At 42.8% G+C, this 21758-nt stretch overlaps 1 protein-coding gene across 3 annotated transcripts in view; it reads right to left on the bottom strand.

Moving 5' to 3' along the window:
* The window catches only part of ASXL2 (ASXL transcriptional regulator 2), a 129805-nt gene that overhangs the window by 55198 nt on the left and 52849 nt on the right, over positions 1-21758 (bottom strand). For 2 of the 3 annotated variants that reach the window (XM_067294494.1, XM_067294491.1), the window contains exons 3-4: positions 21641-21749; positions 14845-15004 (exon numbers count right to left, since the gene is read on the bottom strand). In XM_067294494.1, coding sequence (XP_067150595.1) covers positions 14845-15004; positions 21641-21749 — 269 coding nt within the window. Of the gene's footprint in view, positions 1-14844; positions 15005-18835; positions 18895-21640; positions 21750-21758 lie in introns of those variants that run through there. The other variant, XM_067294493.1, reaches the window with a different exon arrangement.

The following is a 21758-nucleotide window of genomic DNA, read 5'->3' as shown; positions in this document are numbered from 1 at the left end:
TTCATCTTACCTTCCAGTGGAATCGCACAGAGCTGCTCCATGAACATTTGCTTCTTGCTATGAAGATCTGCAGCCAATGCTCCTGGCTTCCCCCAGCCTTCTGCTCATGCACAGATGTACAGACTACAATGTATGAGGTTTGTTTTTAAATTTTTTCCTCTGTGCTCCTGATTGGCTCAGTGCAATGCCCATGTGGGTCTATAAATGCTAGGTTTCTATCCTTTTCAAAATCAAAGTGTCAGTTTTGCTGCTGTCTGAGCACTTTATTTTTGTACATATAAGGAAGTGGCCGCTGATGTTATCTGAACGTGCTTCCTGTTTTATATGTATATGAGTGAAAATATGTCACGTTAAGCTAAACTGCACGCTCAAAGAGCTCAAGTCAAAGCCTCTAAGCAAAACAAAAATAATATGAACAGAGCTCATCTGTTCACTGTCTAACCCAGTTTGCATTCACTTCATTGATTCTCATTAGAAGTCTGTATTCTCCCAGCAGAAGCCAAGCTCACCAACCCTTGCAAAAAATAAGCCACATGCTGTAGTACCACTGCTTGCTAACGAGATTCACAGGATAATTCAAATTACAGAGGGCTTGGCTGATGCTGACATCCATATGAGCATCTCAAACATTACAGAGGTGAAAAAAGTGGTCAGCAACCAAACAATGCCACAAAACTTTTCTGGCTGAATTTTGCCTATTCTTGAATTAGAATGACTAGATTTTTAAGTGAGAAAGGAGTTTTCTATGTATTTTATGTAAGAGCACACAGTCCAGGAAGTGGGAGTGTAGGAGTGTCTCATTCCAGAGTTGATACTACAGAGCTAAACACTGAAGGAATCTTTTTAATTGGAATTTAATGTCTTTCTGGTTACTTTTAAGCAGAGCAAACAAATGTAAGTAACTAAAAATAAAACTTGTCTCTGTGTACTCCTGCAGAGGAGAACGGCAGTAAAATGCAGGGAGGCTCGTTTCTCTCCGTGCACCTCCAAGGAGCATCACTCGCGCAGGCGGCACATCTCAGCCACAGAGGTCCATTCCCATGGCCGAGAGCTGCGGCAAGTCGTTGGTTCATTCACTTCCACTTTCAAGCGTTACTGATTTTAGACAAGTCACCAGGAATTAACAGCTGCGGCTGGGAGGGAACAGCAGCTCTTTGCACTTTCTACTTTCACCATACTTTTCACAGCAACTTCCCAGGTATTAAATGCCAGTTAATTTTATATATAGCAATGCCGTGAAACTGCAGGTTTTGATAAAGGGAACCCAGAGAACTGACCATCCTTCTGGATGCAAACACTAAGTTTATTAAAAATCAAAGAAAAATTTCTTCCCTGTGGACTTCACAGCATAACTCACTTCTAGATACACCTCTTCGACTGCCAACTTTTTGGTGTACAGTTGGTCTGCGCTCTGAAAAACTTAAACTGATAGAAATGTGAGTTCCACTTAGTTAAAACAAATGCTTCTAAAGTAACAGTAAGAATGAGTGATAGCATGTGACATAGGAAAGATGCTTTACACATACTAGAATTAAAAAATGCTTCACGCAAAGAGTTGTTGAACCCTTTACCATCATTAATGCACCACAGACCCTTATTTTATCTCATTAAACAGTCTTAATTTATTAATTTAATTTTGTTGCAAAGTCATGTGGCAGCCAAGAACCAGAGCTGGAAAGATAAACCAGATGTCTCAGTGCCAGAAGACTGGGAGCTATCAGAGCAAAATCAAGTAATGAGACCTGGAACTAACAGAGGCCAATTTGCCATGCATTTATGTCCTGGCATTGATCTGAACGCCTAAAAACATGGAAGCTTCAAAAGCTTTTCCTGCAGTCGGGGCAGCTACACAGAGCTCCCGTGTGTGCTCACATATCGCATAAAGCATAGGTTCACGCTGCAGCGTTTTCCATAGTTGGAGCATGCACAGTGCCTCTTCTCCCTTCCCAGTCCCTTACCGTGGGGAAATGCAGGAACGTAATTATCTTTGAAAGCCCTCCAGCGAACTCTTCTCAGTTTGGTTGGAATCAGCTTTAAAAGCTCTGGATGAAAAACAGGCGGCTGAGAGTGCAAGGCGTTTATTTATTTATTGAAAACAAGTGCGTCCACCAGCAGACACCCTCTCTGACTAGCTTGACCCAAATACACATGTTTCTGCAGGCGGTGCCACAAGGGAAGATGATGTGCTCAGCACCACATTCAGCACGTCCCAGCAGAAGCGCCACTGGCTTGACTAGGGGCGGCTTCTCCTAAGAAGCCCTACGGAGGCTCTGCCCTGCGCTGAACGTGCCTGAACAGCTCCTCCGCCGCATGCCCCAGCTGCAGCAAAGAGCAAACAAGTTCCCGAGAAAGGAGGGATTCATCTAGGCGATGCGTTAAATATGGCACCATGCACCACTCTTCGCAGGAACCACCCCTTTCCCTACAATAACCTTTAAGCATCAAGCTGTTCTCTCAAAGCCTCAGTCGCTCACCCTTGCCCACGTGCCCAGGCACTACAGCAAATAAGGACTCTTCCCTCTGCTCATACCCACCACGCTGTCCTCATATCCTGACCCTAATAAGAAAAACAGCACCACAAACCCAACTTTCTGGGAGATGTCCCTTCTTTTTTAAAACACGTATTTTTTTGTGAAGTAATATCTTTTGTTTATGAACTTCACTACATGCTAACAAAATCCCTCACGAAGCACATCGAATGACACAGACTTGCACCACCTAAGCGTCTCGCACCCAAGCTGTCACGATGCCGCTTCTTCAAAACCAACATCAGATGATGTCATTTATTCAAACGCACCAAATGTGCCCAATTCTTTCAGGAGCCTGCAGTAAGTTCAGTGCTTCATTTTAAACCTCTGAACCAACCCTACGTTAAAGGAAATATAAATACATATATAGAGCGAGCGAGCGAGCGCGCGCGCGTGCGCACGAGCAGGTGAACAAGCCTTCCTGCAGGCCGTCCTGCCAGGGAAAAGGTGCACGGCAGACCTGACCCAGAGCAGCCGAGCTTAACGGGCATTTAAGCGGCAGCGAGTCCAAACTACTTAACAAAACCCAGTGCTATCTGACCGGTACTAAAACAATACGCTTAGTGGTGAGAAGCATCGCAGGAACCTCCGAGACTCTCCGAACGTGGCATCCGGGGGCGTCCAAAGGAGCAGGCTGAGGAAGGAGTTGCAAGGGCAAGGTAAAAGCCAAGCTGCACGGCTGCTCCTTCAGCCCGACTGCCACCGTGGGCGGCAGCAATACGAAAAAGAAGAAAGGGAGAATAATAGAGAAAGGAAATATGCACTGCGAAATAAAAACTAAAGCAATTACCAGCAAAGCCAAAAGCCCTTAGGGAAAGCCCCCACTGTGGTTGTTAACTTCCTACAGCTTATCACTGACACAGCAGCACAAAAAGTCACAGAAAAGGGCAAATCTGGCAGCATGGGTGAATTTGCCCCTGTGTAACATAAGGCTGCAAATACTTAACTCCATTTTTGCATTCTGCCATAACAGCAAGCTTATTGGGAAGCAAGCGCTAATGCAGCACATTGCTTGGAGCAAGAGAAATAAGGGATTATATTTCAGATGAGAGTACATCCCTGAGCTAGGATCTACTCGGGAAAAATGAAAGATCTGTTCCCATGAAGGCAGACCTCAATACTGCCACGCGTTTGAAGGCCAAGCCAGAATCCACCTTCAGAAATTGCAGTAGGACAGCAGGCCAGCCTTTGCCTACATTTTCCTACTACCCCCCATAAACAGAAAAGGTTGTTTCCTCCCATAATACAATAGCAAAGTGTTCTTAAAAATTTAATATTAGTCAAATTGCTTAAAAAAATAATAACCCCAACATCTTTTAAAGAATAAAGGACCAGGAGACTTGCTTATGTTTTTAAATATTCTTCCGCATAACATAGGCCAGAAAATTTTAACCACTTATTCTTGGATGAAGCTTCCAATTTCTAGTTAAGGTTGTTTTTTTTAATTAAAGAAAACCTCCCTATCTAGAAGGAAATTTCTAAAAATACGTCATATGTGGTGCCACAGTAATATTCAACTTCATAAAAAGGGGAACCACACCAAAACCCGGAAATAAGTAAGTTAAAAGGAAGTTAAAAGGAGCATCTAAAAGGGTAACACACATACCAGTGGCAAAGACATTATTTAAATAAACCACAATAGATTCCTAGATGGAATGATTATCACCTACCAAAGATGACTCTAAAAAGATTTAGAAATAAACTTGTCCGGTTAAGCAGCCCACCAAGGCAGACTCCTTTAAATAACGGGATCAGAGGGAAGCACTTCCTATGGAGTAATGACTGCTTCAATGTGAACAACAGGCAGAAATAGTTGGGTTTTGCTGTGATGGGGGGTTACTGGTGGGGTGTCACGGGGAAGTGCGCTGTGACCTATGCCATGCAACATAAACCATCTAGAAGACAGAAGCAGACCATGATGCAAGTTTGCAGGCGTAAAAACAAACAAACAAACAAAAAAAACAAACAACCCCCCCCCCCAAACCCCTCAAAAACCTGCGCAAGAAAAGATTAAACTTGATTACAAAGAGTTGCAGAAGGACCTCAAAATACTGACTAAAATGACAGAAAGCTCAGTGAAGATAAAATGCAACATAATGAACAGAGGGATGAACTGAACTGTACGTCCATAAGATGAACTCTGAAACAGCTGTCACCACTTGGGAAAAGGATCTCGGAGTTAGCATAAATGAAAATCTCACCTCAACGCTCAAAACTAGTCAAAAAAGCATGAGAATGTTACAAAGTATTACGGAAAGGAATAAGCAAAATATGTTAAGAATATTTAGAAAAGCACAGAAAATGGAGAACATTCCGCGTATCCACAGAACATGTGCATCTTGAACTGTATGTGCATTTCTGCCCACTGATCTTAAAAAAACCCTGAAAAAGGCAAAATAACTGAAGAAGATTCAGAAAAGGAAGTAAGTATAGTCAGAAACTTCATACAAGGGCAGACTATGACTCATACAAGGGCAGACTATGAAGCAAAAAAAGGAGAATGACAAAGGTCTGTAAAATCACTGTATATTTACTTTGCTGTTATTGTGGCAAAGTGCTAGAGGCACTCGCTGGAATTATCAGATGACCTATCTAAATGGAGGTACTTTTTGAGACTGCCAACTCATATTTGGAAATTCAGTTTCAAGGGATGTTTCAGATGCCAAAAGCATATATGAGCTAAATGATTACAAAATCAATTTAGGATAGGTCCATTGGGACCTGCTGAACATGCTGGTCTTCATTCAGTCTCCAGTGCAGAAGTCCCTAAATCATGGATTGTTGATAACTGTTGAAGAAATCCACATTTTTCCCTAAGTATCTGCTAATGCTCACTTTCTGCCAGGTTACCAGGACAAGAGGATCTTCTCGCGGATCCAGCATTGTCTTCTCAGTTCCAACCTGGACTGGTGCTCAGACGTTCAATGAAGGCTTCCAAATTTCAGAATTTCCAACACAGCAATTCCAACTTATCTAATAACTACAGGAGACAAGCTGACAAGAACCCCTGAGGACAAAGCAGGGGGACCACAGGTTAGTGCAACAAAACCCTGCATTTTTGCGGTAGGGCTACAGACACCCCGGACCGTACAGAACGCCAGCGCTGCCGATCTGCTCTGCACTGCACACCCTCGGCGCGGGGTGCACTGCACACACTGCACACGCTGAATCCTGGCAACTTTTACAAATAATCCGCGAGCAATCCCCCTTCTCCCCGTGCACTTTAAACACCGTCACATTAGTCTATCGAATCTGACAGCTGCCCTCACAAACCAGCAGTAACTGCCAAATCGCTCCCCTATCTGATACACAAAGCAGCTGTTAAGGAACCTAAAGCTATCAGTTCTGGAGAAGATTTGGTTTAATTCTGACTTAGTGCAAACACTGCACCTATCCACCCAAAAACGTAATGAAGTCCGAGCAGCAATGACACCACTCAAGCTCTTGAAAGGTATCATTTTGGTTAAAAAAACACTATAGGAATGAAACCCAATTGCTCCTCTCAGATAACTATTTCACTGTTAGCTGCTCTAGTATTTTGATTTGATCTACAGTAACTTATATTTCTACTATTTCACCTGCATTCAACCTCATTACTGGTGTGTACTATAAAGCTCTGGTTACTAATGTATCTTGAGACACTACCTTTGTATTCTTCTACTCAGCACTGGGAAGCTACTGTTTAACAAAAGGAGAACTATCACAAATGAATACTATATTTATTATGACAAAATAAGTCCTTTAGGATGCCAAAGCACTAAGAAAATAGTGATAGGGCATTACAGGATGAATACCCTGCAGTCGCATCAATATCTTCATGCATTCTTTTCATATAAGAAAACTTTAGAATTGCAATATAACTGATGATTTCATTAATGTTCCCTGTATATATCCCGTCTGTGTTTGCTCAGATTTTCACCCTCTGTGCCTTACATGGGGACTCCGGTAAACACACTCACAACTTGCAGATTCCTGAAAGTTTGAGTTCAGAAATGTATCCGAGGTCACACAGCAAACATACCGCACCTGGATTCAGCATTTGTAACTCCTGATTTTTGTTGCCCTCTTTCCTGGAAGTGATGAATACACCAGCTCTAATGCTTAGGTGATCTGCAAGCAGTACTACTCGCTGTGCCAATCCGACTTTTGAATAGGATTTGCTGAATGATAAGCAACCCATAGTGCAGAAGGGCTATTTAACACAAAAATATTTTGTAATAGTTATTACGAGACTTGATAACTTGATATACCGTGGAAAAAAAAATGTGCTTCAAAACAAACGTGCTCAAATGTAGACATGGAAGCCGTAAGGCTTTGAAAACATGAAAGAATCAAGTATCCAGGACGAAAACCTTACCAAAGTCAATGACAAAACTCCCATCATTTCCACTGGACAATTCAGCCAAGTACCAAAAAATTCCTGATATTTCTCCTGATCCTGTTATGCTCCACCGGGAAACCCTGGCTGCTGGAACTTAGGCACATGCTTTCTATGTTCAGCATCAGTATTTTGCCCATATATACACACGCTTTCTTTTATTTCTCCTAACAAGGGCCAGACACAATCTTTTTCTTCCCACCTTTAGTGTATGAAGCCAGTAGTATATTTTGCCTAGCTTTTTATTAATACTGTTTTTTTTCCAAATATAATATCTAAATTGTCTTATGAGGCAAGCAATTCTATTGGCAGTGTTGCTTAATGTAAAGTCTATCTAAGTCTCTTCACAACTGGCACTAAAGAAGTCCAAGAAAGCATGCAGAAAATGAATTCAGAGAAAAGCAAAAGAAGTAAGAGCAGGAGGCAAATACCATAGAGAAAAAGTCTGTATTAATTAAACACAGATTTACCAAACATCCAGCAAGCTACAAGTTATCCGAAGGGTGCTAATACTCAAGAGAGGAAGGATTTATAGGCACTGACATACCAAGACTTAGCTATGACTAAAGTTAAGAAGTCGTCCAAGCCAAAGAGGTTGAAATCAGGAAACAAGTTTCCAGCAGAGACATCTGCGGCATGCTCTCTCAAAGCAATAAGCAGAGACTGTAAGACAAGATCATTTCAGAAAATGGTTGGAAAAACGTTGGAGAGAACGCTAGAAAGAACGGTTTTGTGCTGACTAAACCTGAGGGTATGAAAGCCACTGCTTGGTAGGTCATTCCTCCTCTCTTGTTTCTAGCAGCTGAATTGCACCATTCTGCATCAGGCGACACATCTTTGTGCTGCTCCCAGGTCTTCAACAGCTCATTGACCAGACATCTGAAACCCTGCACAGCTGTGCTATCATCACTGCAGCTCCACTAGCCGAAGCAATGTTGGAACTGCTTGCACGAAGAGCACAAAGCCAGCTACGCAAAAATCATACAGTCGAGGCAGAACTGATACAGAGCAGTCCTACTTTTCAGCCCATGCTCATTTCAGTCAGTCGGGAACTTCTGCATGCCTCCCCGCTGCACCTAGAAATGCCATTTCATGCTGTTCTCATCCTCCCCATGAGCTGGCTCATGTGGCTCAGCAGCGAAATCAGATCAACTCACAGATGCCACTGAAAATAAATCCTCTTTTCCTTTTTCTTTAGTAGCTTTCAGCTGGATCTGATCTCTGATTCAACCCATGATGCGGCAGCACAGTTGCCAGGGCTGATGCAAGAGTTGCAGTGGTACGAGCCTGGGACCACCCCTTCTAGCAGTAACAAAATTTTAGGTCAGCTTCAACTGATTGTGAAACTGCACTCTGTGTTATACAACCATGCGTTTCTCCCTGCACTTGCTATCCTGAGAACTTTACTAAGTGAGAAGCGTGGGGATAGAGGGCAAATCAGTACAAATTTCAGTGGCTGGTCTACACTACTAACAAATTAGGCTAATGTCAAGAAATCTTAAGACCATGCCAAGTCAAGAAGCATTTTGGGCTCAGGCTTCTTTAGCATTTAATAATAATGATCATACAAATATTACCCCATTGTAGCTTAGGGACTCCTCTGGAAAAGCAACACAATACCTCTTTCTGCAGTGTCACAAGATCACGCAACCATCAGCTTTGAGAAGGGGAGCAAAATTAAAAGCTGCTATGTTTTGGAACGGTTAAAAAAAAACCCTCATTCCTAAAGCAATTTTAAAATAACTCAAAACCACAGATTTTCTCTAGTCTGACCAGAGGCCATCAGGAAAGCCTACGGAGTTAGGAGGGATACATCTAGAGTTGTATGCAGAACTTGAAGCAAGACCTTTCCTACTGTAGACACGAGGCTGAAATTTACTGTCCTGTGCCATAGCAGTTACACGCCCGGAGATTTTGTACACTTCTTTTGGTGCATCTAAAAAAAAGGAGCAAGTCCCTGTATGCTTTTATAACAGATTATCTAGATGCCAGTCCGAAATGTTAGTTTCATGGTTACAGTTAAGTAGCTTTTAATGCATTCAGTTGTACTTGGACATGTGCCATCAGAAAATAAATATCTGATTCACTTCAAATATTTATCACTCTGTGTGCTCAGTGATCTAGGCTCTTACACATGCCAGGATTAAACCACAGCAAAGTATTTCTATCTTTGCTTTCTGCACCTCTATTTTAGTCCAGAGAGGCTGGTGCTTTTTGGCAGAGGATAGATATACAATTGTTAAACAAATCAGACAAATGCCATTCACAAAGGTTTTGGCAGTTATGGACTACTTTCAACTTCACATGGAAAATAAGGTTTGCAGTTTGACCCATTTTGCTTGGAGCAAGTTCCATTATTTCAGCCGAAAAGCTGACAGTAGATCATGATCATATCTGCGATGTCCTGATAGCAGGTGCCTATGTCCAGTTAAATCCCACCGACGCTTTTAGCCCTTCTTGCAAACAGCGCTGAAAGCGATGCCCTAAGGCAAGTAGCTTGTGGAGAACTATCGAGGGGCTGACTTTGCAAACACCGGGAACTGGACAGCTGAGAGAAGAAAGCTGTTGCTTTAACAGGTCCTAGCCCTTCAATAAGAATATGCAAACAAGCAAATGTGGTTTTTTCCAAACTCACCTGTTTCTGCACCCCACCTGTTTGCCTGCATTTTTTTTAAACAGTGCCCAAAACCAGTCACAGTGTTTCAGCTGAGACCTCACCGGTCATCGCTGCACAGCAGAGCAATCCCCATCTGACAAGCAATACTCCTGGTAACATATTCTGGAATGAGTTTTACCATTATTACAATATAACCACGTATTGGCTCGCACACAGTCTGTGCTCTTACAGCATTTTGGCAAGAACTGCGGCCCTAACCAGCCATTTCAAGTTTTGCATTTGTGCCTTTATTTTGCCCTGCCTAATGTAGTAGATATGCACTTGTCTCCAGTGAGCGTTGTAATTTTAATTTGGACCCTTCTGTCAATTTAATCAAGATACTCTTTGAATCCTGGTTCTGTCTTCCAAAGGCCTTGCATTTATTCTTCTGTAAGGGGACCTCGCCGACCCCCGCTGAAGACAGCACACTGGGCTAGAGCAACCCTAGTACTGCTGCTACGTTTGCACCCTGTATCTACACAAATGTTTGCTCCCCATTTTGCTCTGGAAAGATGGTCCTGTGGACTGTATATGCATTTACATATATGCAAATGACCAGAGGCATTACCAGAGAGTCACTGCAGCTCCTTGCGGAAGGGTTACCCCGTCCCGCGGGCACACAAGGCGCATGGCGGCAGCTCGGCGCGCCGCGTGTCCCGCTGCTGCGGCTGCTGCTGCTCCCCTGCAGCGCGGAGCACCGCTGGGAGCCGCAGAAGGTCCTGCCGCTCTGCAGCAAGTGCAATCACAGTACAAAGTGTTCCCTTTAAAAAAGTACTCCCGTTTCAACATATTCGCAGCTGCAGCTCTTAAAAACAATCCCTGCAGCTTAAATAAGAGAAGTGTCATAGTAATGCAGCCGGGTTTGTTGTGAGATGCGAGGCACATCCTGTTCTGCTGATAACAGTGAGATGTGGTAACGTCTTAAATCACAGCTGCTAGATGGGACAGAAGACACCTGTCAGAGTACTGCAGTTTTGGGATGTAGTAGAAGTCCTACCAGCCAGGACACTTATTTTATTCTGTCTTCTTACAGATAGTCTCCTGCAGCTCCCAAGAAAATTAAAAAAACAGATTCAAGTTAATGCTGAAGAGCAATTCAAAAGAACAATTCTGTATATGATACTATATAAACAAACATGTCTCACTGTCCATTGTATTTTTCATGTTCATTTTCATTTCACTTAGTATTTAAGAGAAAGCACTTTTTAATATGGAAAAGTAAGGAAAATAGACTACAAAAACAAGGTTTCACCTCAGGTCTATTAACATCAGCACTCAAATAAATCCTCTGTTCTTTACCTCTCAGTAGACTTAGCTCATTACTTGTAAGAGAAGTAGCAGAAATACTCAGTGCATCTTTCAAGTTAAGTCTAGAAGGAATAAATCACTATATGCATCTCATCCTGGACTTTTTGAATAGCGTAAAACAAGCTATTTTTTCTGGAGAACGCAGCAATGGAGGCAAACGCACCTTTGCAGTCATGGCGGGGCAGAACAGAAAGCTAATCCTCCAGCTCCACACCCAGCCTCTGACGGATTTCAGCCTGCTGTTTCAGAGCAATGTGCTAAATCGTAAGTTACTTGAGAGAAATTTTAATTCTGCTAGGAAAGTCTGTCAGTACAAAGCAACTCATGGTTGATTTATGTTCTGAAGCATGAAATTCATGTTGTCATCTTTGGCAACTGGCCTCTGGGATCTAAATATATCCAGAAATATTCCTTTACCTCTCTTTTTACTTTTCCAGTCAGGTCCAACTGCATAAAGACAAGTTTTGCGAGCATTCCTTCATACTAGTGCATTACGTTTCAGTATTTTAAACTGATCACAGCCTATGGTTCTGCGCATGCCAAAGGTGATTTCTTTTTTTATGTCTAGTTCTGAGAGTTACAACGTGACACCCAAGCAAGTAGTAAGATGAGCACTTCAATCTCCTATTTCATCTACAGCCAGGCTGGCAAAAAGAAAAGCGGTCTCACAATTCATCACTAGTTTAACTCTCCAGAATTCCAGTGACGCCATAGCTCCGACTACATACAGGCTTCTAATTCCTACTCTTTCCCATGTTGTGTGCTCACTTACAGTCTCTTGAGATAGGTCTCCAACAGTGCTGCTTTCTCAGGGAAAGTGCGAGAGCCTTCCTCATCATGCTGTCCTCCAAGTACTTTCTCCCTGCCCACCTGCTGCTACCTAAACTTCTCTTCCAGCTTTCATTGCCATCCCACAACAAACCCAGTTTAAAGTTCTCCACACTATGTTAGCAAGCCTGTTGGCGAAGATGCTCTTGCCCTACCTGGTCAGATGGATCCTAACGCTCCCCATCAGTCCTCTTTCCTCAACAAGGATCCCATGGTCACAAAAGCCAAAACTCTGCCTGTAACACCAGCTGCGCAGGCAGGAGCTGATTCTCAATACAGCTGCTCCTGCCTGGCCCTTTCCCCCTCACCAGCAGGACCTAGGAGAACACCATGTGGGTTCCCATGTTCTTACTCACAGAACCCTGATCAGGAGGATCAGCCACCTCTATATGTTCCAGGTCTGCTTCGGCAGTATTAATGGTACCCACATAGATGAACAACAAGAGGTAATAACATTGCAAGGCCAGATGAGCTCTACCAACCTCTCCACAACATTCCAGATCCGAGCTCCTGGCAAGCACTGACCTCCCAAGACAACCAGGATCAGCAGAACGGTGCCTCTGTCCCCCTAGAAGGGAGTCTACAATCACTATCACCAGCTGCTTCCGCTTGGTGGCGGCCAACTAACCTTAGTTGCTGTGATAAGATATGAGATCATAGAACTGATCAGTCATCAGGAAAATTATTTCCAAAATATTTATTTGCTTAAATACTTGAGAAATTAACAGAAAAATCTGAACAGTTTCTGCGTGAGCAACATGCAGATTGAAGTCATTCAGCATAGGAAATTTACTTCCTGAACAAGAAAGAAAACCCAATTTGCATGCATCTCATTTTCACTGCTGCAGTAATCTGCCAGTACAGGTGAAATCCAGGCTCCTCAAAGGCTTGGTTGAATTCCCGTTTGTTTGGAAGCAGTTCAAATTCTCTATAGCTCTAAAAATCAATTACCAGAAATACCACTCCTGCTTTAGCAAACACATCTACAAGGAATATGGATCCCACACTATGCCATAGTGTTTTTCAGAAGTTTCTTAAAGGGAAACTTAAGGAGAAAGTCATTTCCCTTCAGAACTTTTAAAATGACTTTGTATGATGGTTGGTGTTAAATTCATTAATAATTAAGAGTTATTCACACAAAGGAACACAATCCTTGGGAGAAGCCATTTTGAAAAGAAGGAGAACAGTCAATAACACTACCGATCAGAATCCCATTTCTAATATTAAAGTTCATGACTTTCAACGCATTAAAACCTACAAAAACACAATCTTTATGCTAAAGACTAAAACACCATTCCTAAAAAAAAAAAAAAAAGTCAGTATCGGACAAAGATGAGCAAAATTTCCATTTTTATATCTATACTGAAACTGATGCTTTCAAGTTTTCTACTTTTGTGTTTCGGTTAACTTTTTTTAACCATGGTTAGACATTTCATTCTAAGAATGCTCTTCCTTCGTATTTCAGTTCTTAAACCACACGTCATCCTGTTATTTCAGTCATTCTGTAACATACTATATAAAATTTTTTAAATAAAAAGTATAAATATACTTCCACATAAACATTAAGATCTCATTAGAAGGAACATGTTTTATGAATTCCCCTTCAAGTTTAAAACCATATAATGTTCGACACTGTCTCCCATAACATCCTCACAGGCAAGCTCAGGAAGTGCGGGCTAAATGAGCAGCCAGTGGGGTGGACTGAGAAGTGGCTGAACTGCCAGGCTCAGAGGGTTGTGATCAGTGGCACTATGTCCAGCTGGAGGCCTGTAGCTAGCGGTGTCCCCCAGGGGTCAATACTGGGTCCAGCCCTGTTCAACCTATTCCTCAATGACCTGGATGAAGGGACAGAGTGCCCCCTCAGCAAGTCTGCTGATGATCCCAAACTGGGAGGAATGGCTGATACCCCAGCGGATTGTGCTGCCATTCAGAGGGACCTTGACAGGCTGCAGACATGGGCAGAGAGGAACCTCATGAAGTTCAGTGATGGGAAGTGCAGAGTCCTACAGGTTGGGGGTTGACCTGCCAGAAAGCAGCTCTACGGAGAAGGACCTGGGAGTGCTGGTGGACAACAAGCTGGGCCAGCAATGTGCCCTTGTGGCAAAGGCGGCCAATGGTATCCTGGGTTACATTAGGAAGAGCATCGCCAGCAGGTCAAGGGAGGTGATCCTGTCCCTCTGCTCAGCACTGATGAGGCCACATCTGGAGTCCTGTGTCCAGTTCTGGGCTCCCCAGTACAAGAGAGACATGGAGCTACTGGAGCGAGTCCAGCGAAGGGCCACTAAGATGACGAAAGGACTGAAGCATCTCTCCTATGAGGAAAGGCTGAGAGAGCTGGGCCCTTCAGCCTGCAGAAGAGAAGACTGAGGGGGATCATATCAATGAGTATAAATACCTGAAGGGAGGGTGTCGAGAGGATGGGGCCAGACTCTTTTCACTGGTGCCCAGTGATAGGACAAGAGGCAACAGGCACAACCAGAAACACAGGAAGTTCCGTCTGAACATGAGGAAAAACTTCTTTACTGTGAGGGTGACTGAGCACTGGAACAGGTTGCCCAGAGAGGTTGTGGAGTCTCCATCCTTGGAGATGTTCGAAAGCAATCTGGACCTGGTCCTGGGCAACCTGCTCCAGGTGACCTTGCCTAAGCAGGGGGGTTGGACTAGATGATCTTTAAATGTCCCTTCCAACATAAACAGTTCTGTGATTCTACTGTCAGTTCACATAAACTTTCAATCTCAGAGATTCTATGCTCATTCCTTGTTAACGCTGCATCCAAAAATCACCAAAAGAGTCCAGAATTACACCGTACAATCTTTTTGGGAAAGAAGAGGGATGGCAGAGAAAAACAGGAAGAAATAGACTCCACTGTTCTCCTGTCTGACGCATAGTATGCTGGTCTCTGGCTCCTATCAAGGCCCCAAATACAGAGACTTAATTACAGATACCTTTCCCCTTTGGTCCCCCTAACAGTGAAGCAGCATTTGCGTCATGAGCTCTAAACCATGGGCACAACTGGTGAAAGCAGGCTTTTAGCCTACTATAACAGCTTCACTTTAGAAGGCAACAGATTTAATCGGTAACAACCTCAAAGTCCTTCACAGACACAGACCATGTTAAAATTATCAGTTCCGAAGAGGAAAATTACCTTTCCTTTTCCATCTGCTTTTCTTCCCGTCTTTGTTACTGCAAGCGTCACTGCTGCTGCTGCTGCTGCTGCTGTTCTCCGAGCTCTGAGAGTCTGACTGTGCGTCGCTGCTTTCTTCCGAGCCATCAGAGAGCTCTTTTAACCCGTCTGGAACATCCTTCTGCAAATGAAAGCAGCACAAATACAGTTACCTACTCCACATAAAATTCTCCTGACTAAAGAATATTTAAAAGTAGCAGTTGCCTTTATTTACTAAGCACTGATCGCGGATTTTCTACGCCTCAGAACAACGTAAGAACTGCTCAGACTCTGGCCTCCTAAAAACTCGCACTACCTTTTGCTAGTCCATATAAAATACTTTAAATTTCAGCTGCCTTGTCTTTCTCCTTTCCTCATCACCACCTTTCACGAGTACGCCCTTCCTTCCACACCCACCATACTTGTCTTCTCTGTCCCTAATTGCCAACTCCCATATACGTCTGCTTTACAGGACAGCTGGGCAATTTTTGAAGTTCATGATAGAAGAAAAGCAGTTTGACAACTCGGTGTCCCGCAGTTCCCGGAGAGCTTCATCGCGTGTCAGGTCCATAGCAGCCTCTGACGCGCCGGCACAGCTCCTTGCAGGAACGCACCTGGCAGGGGCTTTCGTGCAGTGTAGATGTCTGCACTGCCAAAGCCCCCAGCTCCCTGGAGTTAAGGCGCGATCCCGGGCAGGATTTCAGGCTCAGGAGAGCCAGCAGCGAGACCAGCGCCGCTCGGCACCGGCAGTTCGTGCCCTGAGCGCGCGCTGCCCTCTAGCGCCGGCTCAGCCTCCATCGCCGACGAACCGATTCCTGCCGATGGGGACTTCGGGCACGGTTGGTACCGCTGCCCTCCTCCTACCGCCCAAAACTGTTCCGGACGCCTCACACGCGGGCTGTTTGCGAAGAACTGCATCGCCTGCAGACAGCCCGGGCAGCCCGTCCTTTCCCACGCTCACCCCCTCGCCCCCCGACGTCTGTCGGACGCGCTCAGCTTCGTCGGACGGCATATCCGAAATTACGTTGTACTTCTGTCTCGCTAGGTAGACAGGTAACTAACATTAGACGTTTACTATACAAGGCAGAGAGGATAGCATTTGTAACAGCTGGGCAAAATTAATGCATCTGTGTACTTCAGAGAGGAAAGAATCTTCTTTTTTTTTTAAAAAAAACAATCAACCAGGCTCTGCCTGAAGGCCTGTATTTCCTTCTAGTTACTTACTGGAAAAAGTTAGTCAAAACAACTTTCCCTTTTTAGTCAAAGTCAATTAATTTCTTGTCCTTTCTCTGAAATTAGAATTATGACTAATTTCCACATGTAAGACCAAAAAGTACTTAAGGCGACACAAGTGTTATCAAGCTTTAATTTATTCCAGACTTATTCCATCAGGAAGGTGAAGTACTAAGTGCTTTAGAGATTGAATTGTATTTTCATCCTGGACTTCAGAAATAAAGTTCTTTTAACTGCACATAAAAAATTATCTGTAAGCCATACTGTAAGGTATCACCGGAAGCAGGAAAAAAGCTTTATATTTATATTTATATAACTAAAGTTGATAAAGAAATTAAGCTTGCGTATTTCTAATACTGACACTTTCTTCCTTAAAGCTTCTTTATAGATTAATCTTTGGAAAGATCACTTTAGTCATCGGAGACCTGGAAATTACACATGACCTAGTTCAGACTTTTTTCCAAGATGTTTCTTTTAAAGTCTTCTGCTGTGAGAGAATCAAGCCTCTGGGTCAGGTGCCATTATTTACTGCCAGATAGTGTGGAACACGTGAGGAGCTAGCAGACCTGGACTTCCCTGGCTTTTGACCTGATATTTCTGACTGAGAATGAGCTAGGAAGATGGGGCCAGACACTTCGCAGTGGTGCCCAGTGACAGGATGAGAGGCAACGGGCACAAACTGAAACACAGGAAATTCCACTTGAACATAAGGAAACACTTCTTCACGGTGAAGGCAGCCAAACTTTGGAACAGGTTGCCCAGAGACATTGTGGAGTCTACGTCCCTGGAGATATTCAAAACCCATCTGGACACAGTCCTGGGTAACATGGTCTAGGTGGCCCTGCTTGAGCAGGGGGGCTGGACCAGACGAGCTCCAGAGGTGCCTTCCAACCCCCAGTTACTCTGTGAGTCTTCTTGCAATAATTAAAATTTTACTCACTCCTTCCAGTAACCATACCCAACAGTCAAATAAAATACGGTCTTCTAGCTTCCAGTCCTATAAACACATCTGGTAAGATTTTGAGAATGATGTTTTTAGCATCTGTAAAAAAACAATGGAACTAGACAGACTTCTCCAAATATAAAGTTAAAAATAGTCCTGCAGACTGGAATCTTCCAATTTACCAGTAAACAGCAAAATCCACTGCATAGAGCGGAAGAAATAAAAGAAAAACACATACAGGCAGAACTACACATGATCTTCTGAATAAGGACAGATGTTGTTTCATACTCAACACTAGCAATGACTTTGGGACCAACAAACATGAAGATGGCAGGCACGAGCACGTTTGGAAGTCATCAAGCATAAAAATGCCTGAGGGGTCTACATGAAGGCCAATAAACCAAAATACTGGACTTCCAAACAATGCACCTTGCAGCAAGGCCAGTGGTAGCCGGGATCGAGGTGACCCGCAGCGGCAATGGGGGCTGCATGGCTGCTGCCAGGCCGCAGGATTAGGAACCAGCACGCTGCCCCGAGTGCAAGTGTAGGGGAAAGATGGGGATGGGAAGAGCTGTAGCCGCTCTTCCTCCCTCCTCGGGTAAACGCGTACCTAGCATTTACACCTACACCACAATGGCAGCAACGAGAGGAATCCAAGAGATAAACCAAGGTATTCAGAAGGGAGAAAAAGTCTAAGGCGAATACACGTAATATGAGTTGTTCCTCTGTCCACACAGATTTTGTTCAGATTTTTCTGTTTTACTACTGACTTATTTCTTTGGTCTTTTCTTTCTCAACTTCCTGCCAGAATGACTCCACTTTCTCAGCATCAGTGCATCGACTTTCAGTCTAAATCCCACCTTGTCTTTCAAGCTCGAGTTCTCTGTCCCTATTCATATCCTCCTACTTCTCTTACCCTGTCCACTTGCCTTGTCCTGGTCTGGATCTGCCAAGAATACCAGCTTTGCCTGACTGCTCCACTCACTTTTCTTTGGGAGCATTTCACTGTCCATTATACACTAAATATCTCCCATGATCACTATCTTTTTCTTAAGACGATCTTTCCTACACTCTCTACTAGAAATGTCTCTGTTTTAGACATAGAACTTCACCTTTTCTTTAACAAAATCACACTTAGTTTTTGTATTTATCTATTCACCCTCAATATGTCAATTGTTCTCGTAAGATGTGAATTCTTCCAGGCACGACTGAACTTTTGTATATACCGGTATAACCTGAAACAAAATCAGACCCTCAAGGCTCATGCAGCACACACGGCTTTTGCAAACCATGAAAAATACCATGTGAGACATTACTAGAAATTCAACACTTCTGCTACATATATTTAAAGGTCATGGTAATTTGTTTTACTCTTTAGTGTTTTAGAATACTTGGAAATAATTTTCCCTAGGGGACCAAGCAGACTCTGCAGATTGTATGAAAAGTGACCAACATATCCTTATTAGGGCAAATGCAACTTCGTTCTAGATTTAAAATTGCCCCAGTGGAGCACTGCCAGCTAACTTGGGTTGTTTCACGTCACTTCAGCAGTTGAGCAAGCCTGCGACATCTAATCATTTTTAAACAAAACAAATGTTACTCTTTGCTTTCCCCCTCCTCGGGGAAAGCGTGGCTATTATCTCTGAAAGAAGACTGGCCCTACCAGTAAAACACTGAAACAGTCATTTTACGATCCAGTTTGTCGTTTACATCGTTACTGCCAGGCATGAATATGCCTCAGGTTGCGTGTTGCCTCCTTACCCTGCCTGCTGCAGTCAAAAATACACGGGTATTTACCTCGCAAAAGAGAATCCTTTTCATCAACTCAGGATCCAACACTGCCAGTCCTCAACAGACCTTTGCCGCTTAGCAGGAAAAGCGGTCCTACTTCCTGACTTGCAAACCACGTCTTACCCGATGCGTGTTGAGAGGGGACCTGCTCACCACCGTGAAGGGGCTCGCCGCTCCGAGCAATGGAGCGCTTGGGGCATTTCAGATCACTTCTGACTACTATAATTGGACAGAGTCTGGGGAAAGTAGATGATTAGGCACTTGATAGCAAAGCTGGAGACAAAGTGACAAAAGAGAGGAACAACAAATCAACATTAATAAGAGTTAACTTTGAAATTTATTTCAATTCCTAGCTACCATTAAGAACTCTCTTCTAGAGCATCTCCTGGCCACAAGTACTGAGCAAGCACCTCCAGAAACACTTAATCCTTTGAACATTATTTCCCAGAACTTACAGCTTTCTTGGTAAAGTTTTTCTCATCTGTTTTACATACCTTTATCACCAAGTCTAAGTAAGAATCAAAGGAAGATCCTGACACTCTACTAGTCTCTTTCCTGTCCAGTTCAACAATACAATAATCCAGTTCAGTGAGCCAGCAAAAATGTAAATGCAACTTTGTTTTACTCACCAAGTATTTTATTATAAGCTTTCTATTTTTTTATTTGTTTATTTTTAGGAAGTATGATTTACTGGACACCTGGCTCTCATTCATTGCATTGCCACATAAACGAGATGTTTGATATTCCTTGAGGAATGGTCATCTGCGCTGTTCAAAGCTTTCTGATTGCTACATAAGCCACCATGCTTTATTAATCATGCATCATTAATCATGCAGCCGCCGCAGCATTTCTCATTAAATACATCGTCTTTACAGTTTCCAGGCTGCTCCGGGCACTATGCAGGGACTGAACATGGCAAAGGGGAGCTGAGAACGGTGTAACAGGACTGAACGACTCCCTCTTGCTCGGCGTACTTCCAGTTTCTTGCCACTCCACGAAGGTTACCGCATTCAGATTGCACAGTTCCAATGAATGGAGGATCACAACAAAACTGCTGCACCTCTAGATACGCAGGACGCAATATCCACTCAGCTAGTCTAGCCCTCTAGTTAATGCAGACTATTACATTTTAGCAAGTTACTCCTACATTGAGTTAAACAACCTTGGAGCTTAGCTGAATCTTAACAATAAGAAAGATGATCAGTTTTGACTTTAAGATCTCATGAGGAAAATAAGCAAACTGAACTACTACAGTAACTTCGATAGTTTGTTTTGTTGCTCAAAATGCATACTTATTTTCGGTTCAACTTTGCTTAGACTCAACATCTAGACATTGGGTCTACCCAGGCTTTACACCACTAACAATGAGCTCTCTATCTTTCAAAAGGAATTTTTTTCTCATCTTGAATTATTTTCTTCTTTTTCAAAACTTTTCAGCACAGTTTTGCCACATCATCACACTGCGAATTCAAAGGCAATTGCTCTACTACTTGTGTACTAAAAACTCTAAATCCTTTTCGGAGTCATAACCTTCTGACAAAATACTCCTTTCCCAATCCGGATTTAGGGTCTGCATTCTTTATTCCTAAAATATAAAACGTAACGCTTTCCTGTAATGAAATGAAGTGTATAAGAATGAGTCCAGTTTATCAGCAAGCCAAACCACACAGATAACTACATTCCCTTCATTGTTGGTTACATCTCTAATATTGTTTTAATAAAATGTACTTTTAAGATACAGATTGTTTTACGTACTTTGACTTAGATGCACTGAAATCAGTTCAAAGTCTATTTGCTAAAATGCTGTTCGAAATAAGTTTGCACTATGTCTTGCAATGGAATTTTTGGAAGCTCTAAAGATGTTTTACTCCGATGGCATGCAAGCTCCTTTGCTGTCACGTTATATACAAGCACTTAAGAAGCAAATAATGTGCTTTTTCGCTTCCGGCAGTAGGAAGATAGGTAGAGGCAGTGAGAATGGGGTTCAACTTAATTAACTTCTGATAATGACAACGAGGACATCTTTATCTGGACAGCTCTCAGCTGAGTCTCCTGAGAAACAACACAGTCGCACAGGCACTTCTTCACTAAAGTACAATTTCTCAGACATTTTAAACTTTTCAGGATGAGAGGAATCTCTTAGAAATTATTATTTTTCTTTATTGAGCATGGAGTGAGCTGAGGAAAGTGGTTTCAATAGAGACACCTATGCTGGAGAGGTCTGTACTTTGTAAGAGGAATCCTATCTTAAAGGATATTCAGATTTGAATTTACAGAAAAAACAAAAACAGCGCAGGCAAGGTTAATTCCAGTAGTTTAACTAGACAAAAAGGTTTCAAATAAAGTTTATTTTTAAAGATTCTAATGAGGTTAAAAAAAAAAATACACACCTTTTCCCTACAAATGTTCTCCAGTTGAAAGATAAGATGATTTGGGTCTAATATTAATAGAATAAGGGAAATTTTCATTTCTGGATATGAGTTTGATATCAGTGGAGATAAAGTTACCCCTTTAAGAATAAAAATTTAATTTTAATTTTAATTGCTGTTTTATTTCTGGGATAATAATTAATATCAGCAAACTACATGATCGTGAATATAGAAATAGCACCCTCGGTTGTAGTTGCAGCATACAGGTGCTCTCTAGCCAAGCATGAAGACTCCACTGTTTGCATTTGGAGGGAAAGCCTACGTTAGAATTCATGCTACTAAAAACCAGTTCACTCTTCAGGATTATCCTAATCCAATATTTTTTTAAATGGCTAAAAGTCTCTCGTGCTTTCAAAGAAAATACTCCAGCTAAGACACTTACCTTCAGAGTGTACACTCCCATTCGCCCTGGGACCTTATAGAAAATGCCCTCTTCCCCTCGGGAGTTTGTATGTAACATAGCATTCAGGCATGCAAGAGGAGAAGTCCCACTGAAAATA

Source organism: Apteryx mantelli, chromosome 3 (genome assembly GCF_036417845.1).
Source record: "Apteryx mantelli isolate bAptMan1 chromosome 3, bAptMan1.hap1, whole genome shotgun sequence".
In the NCBI taxonomy this organism is placed as follows: domain Eukaryota; kingdom Metazoa; phylum Chordata; class Aves; order Apterygiformes; family Apterygidae; genus Apteryx; species Apteryx mantelli.
Note: the sequence above shows the minus strand (reverse complement) of the source record. Positions and strands in the feature narration are given on the sequence as shown.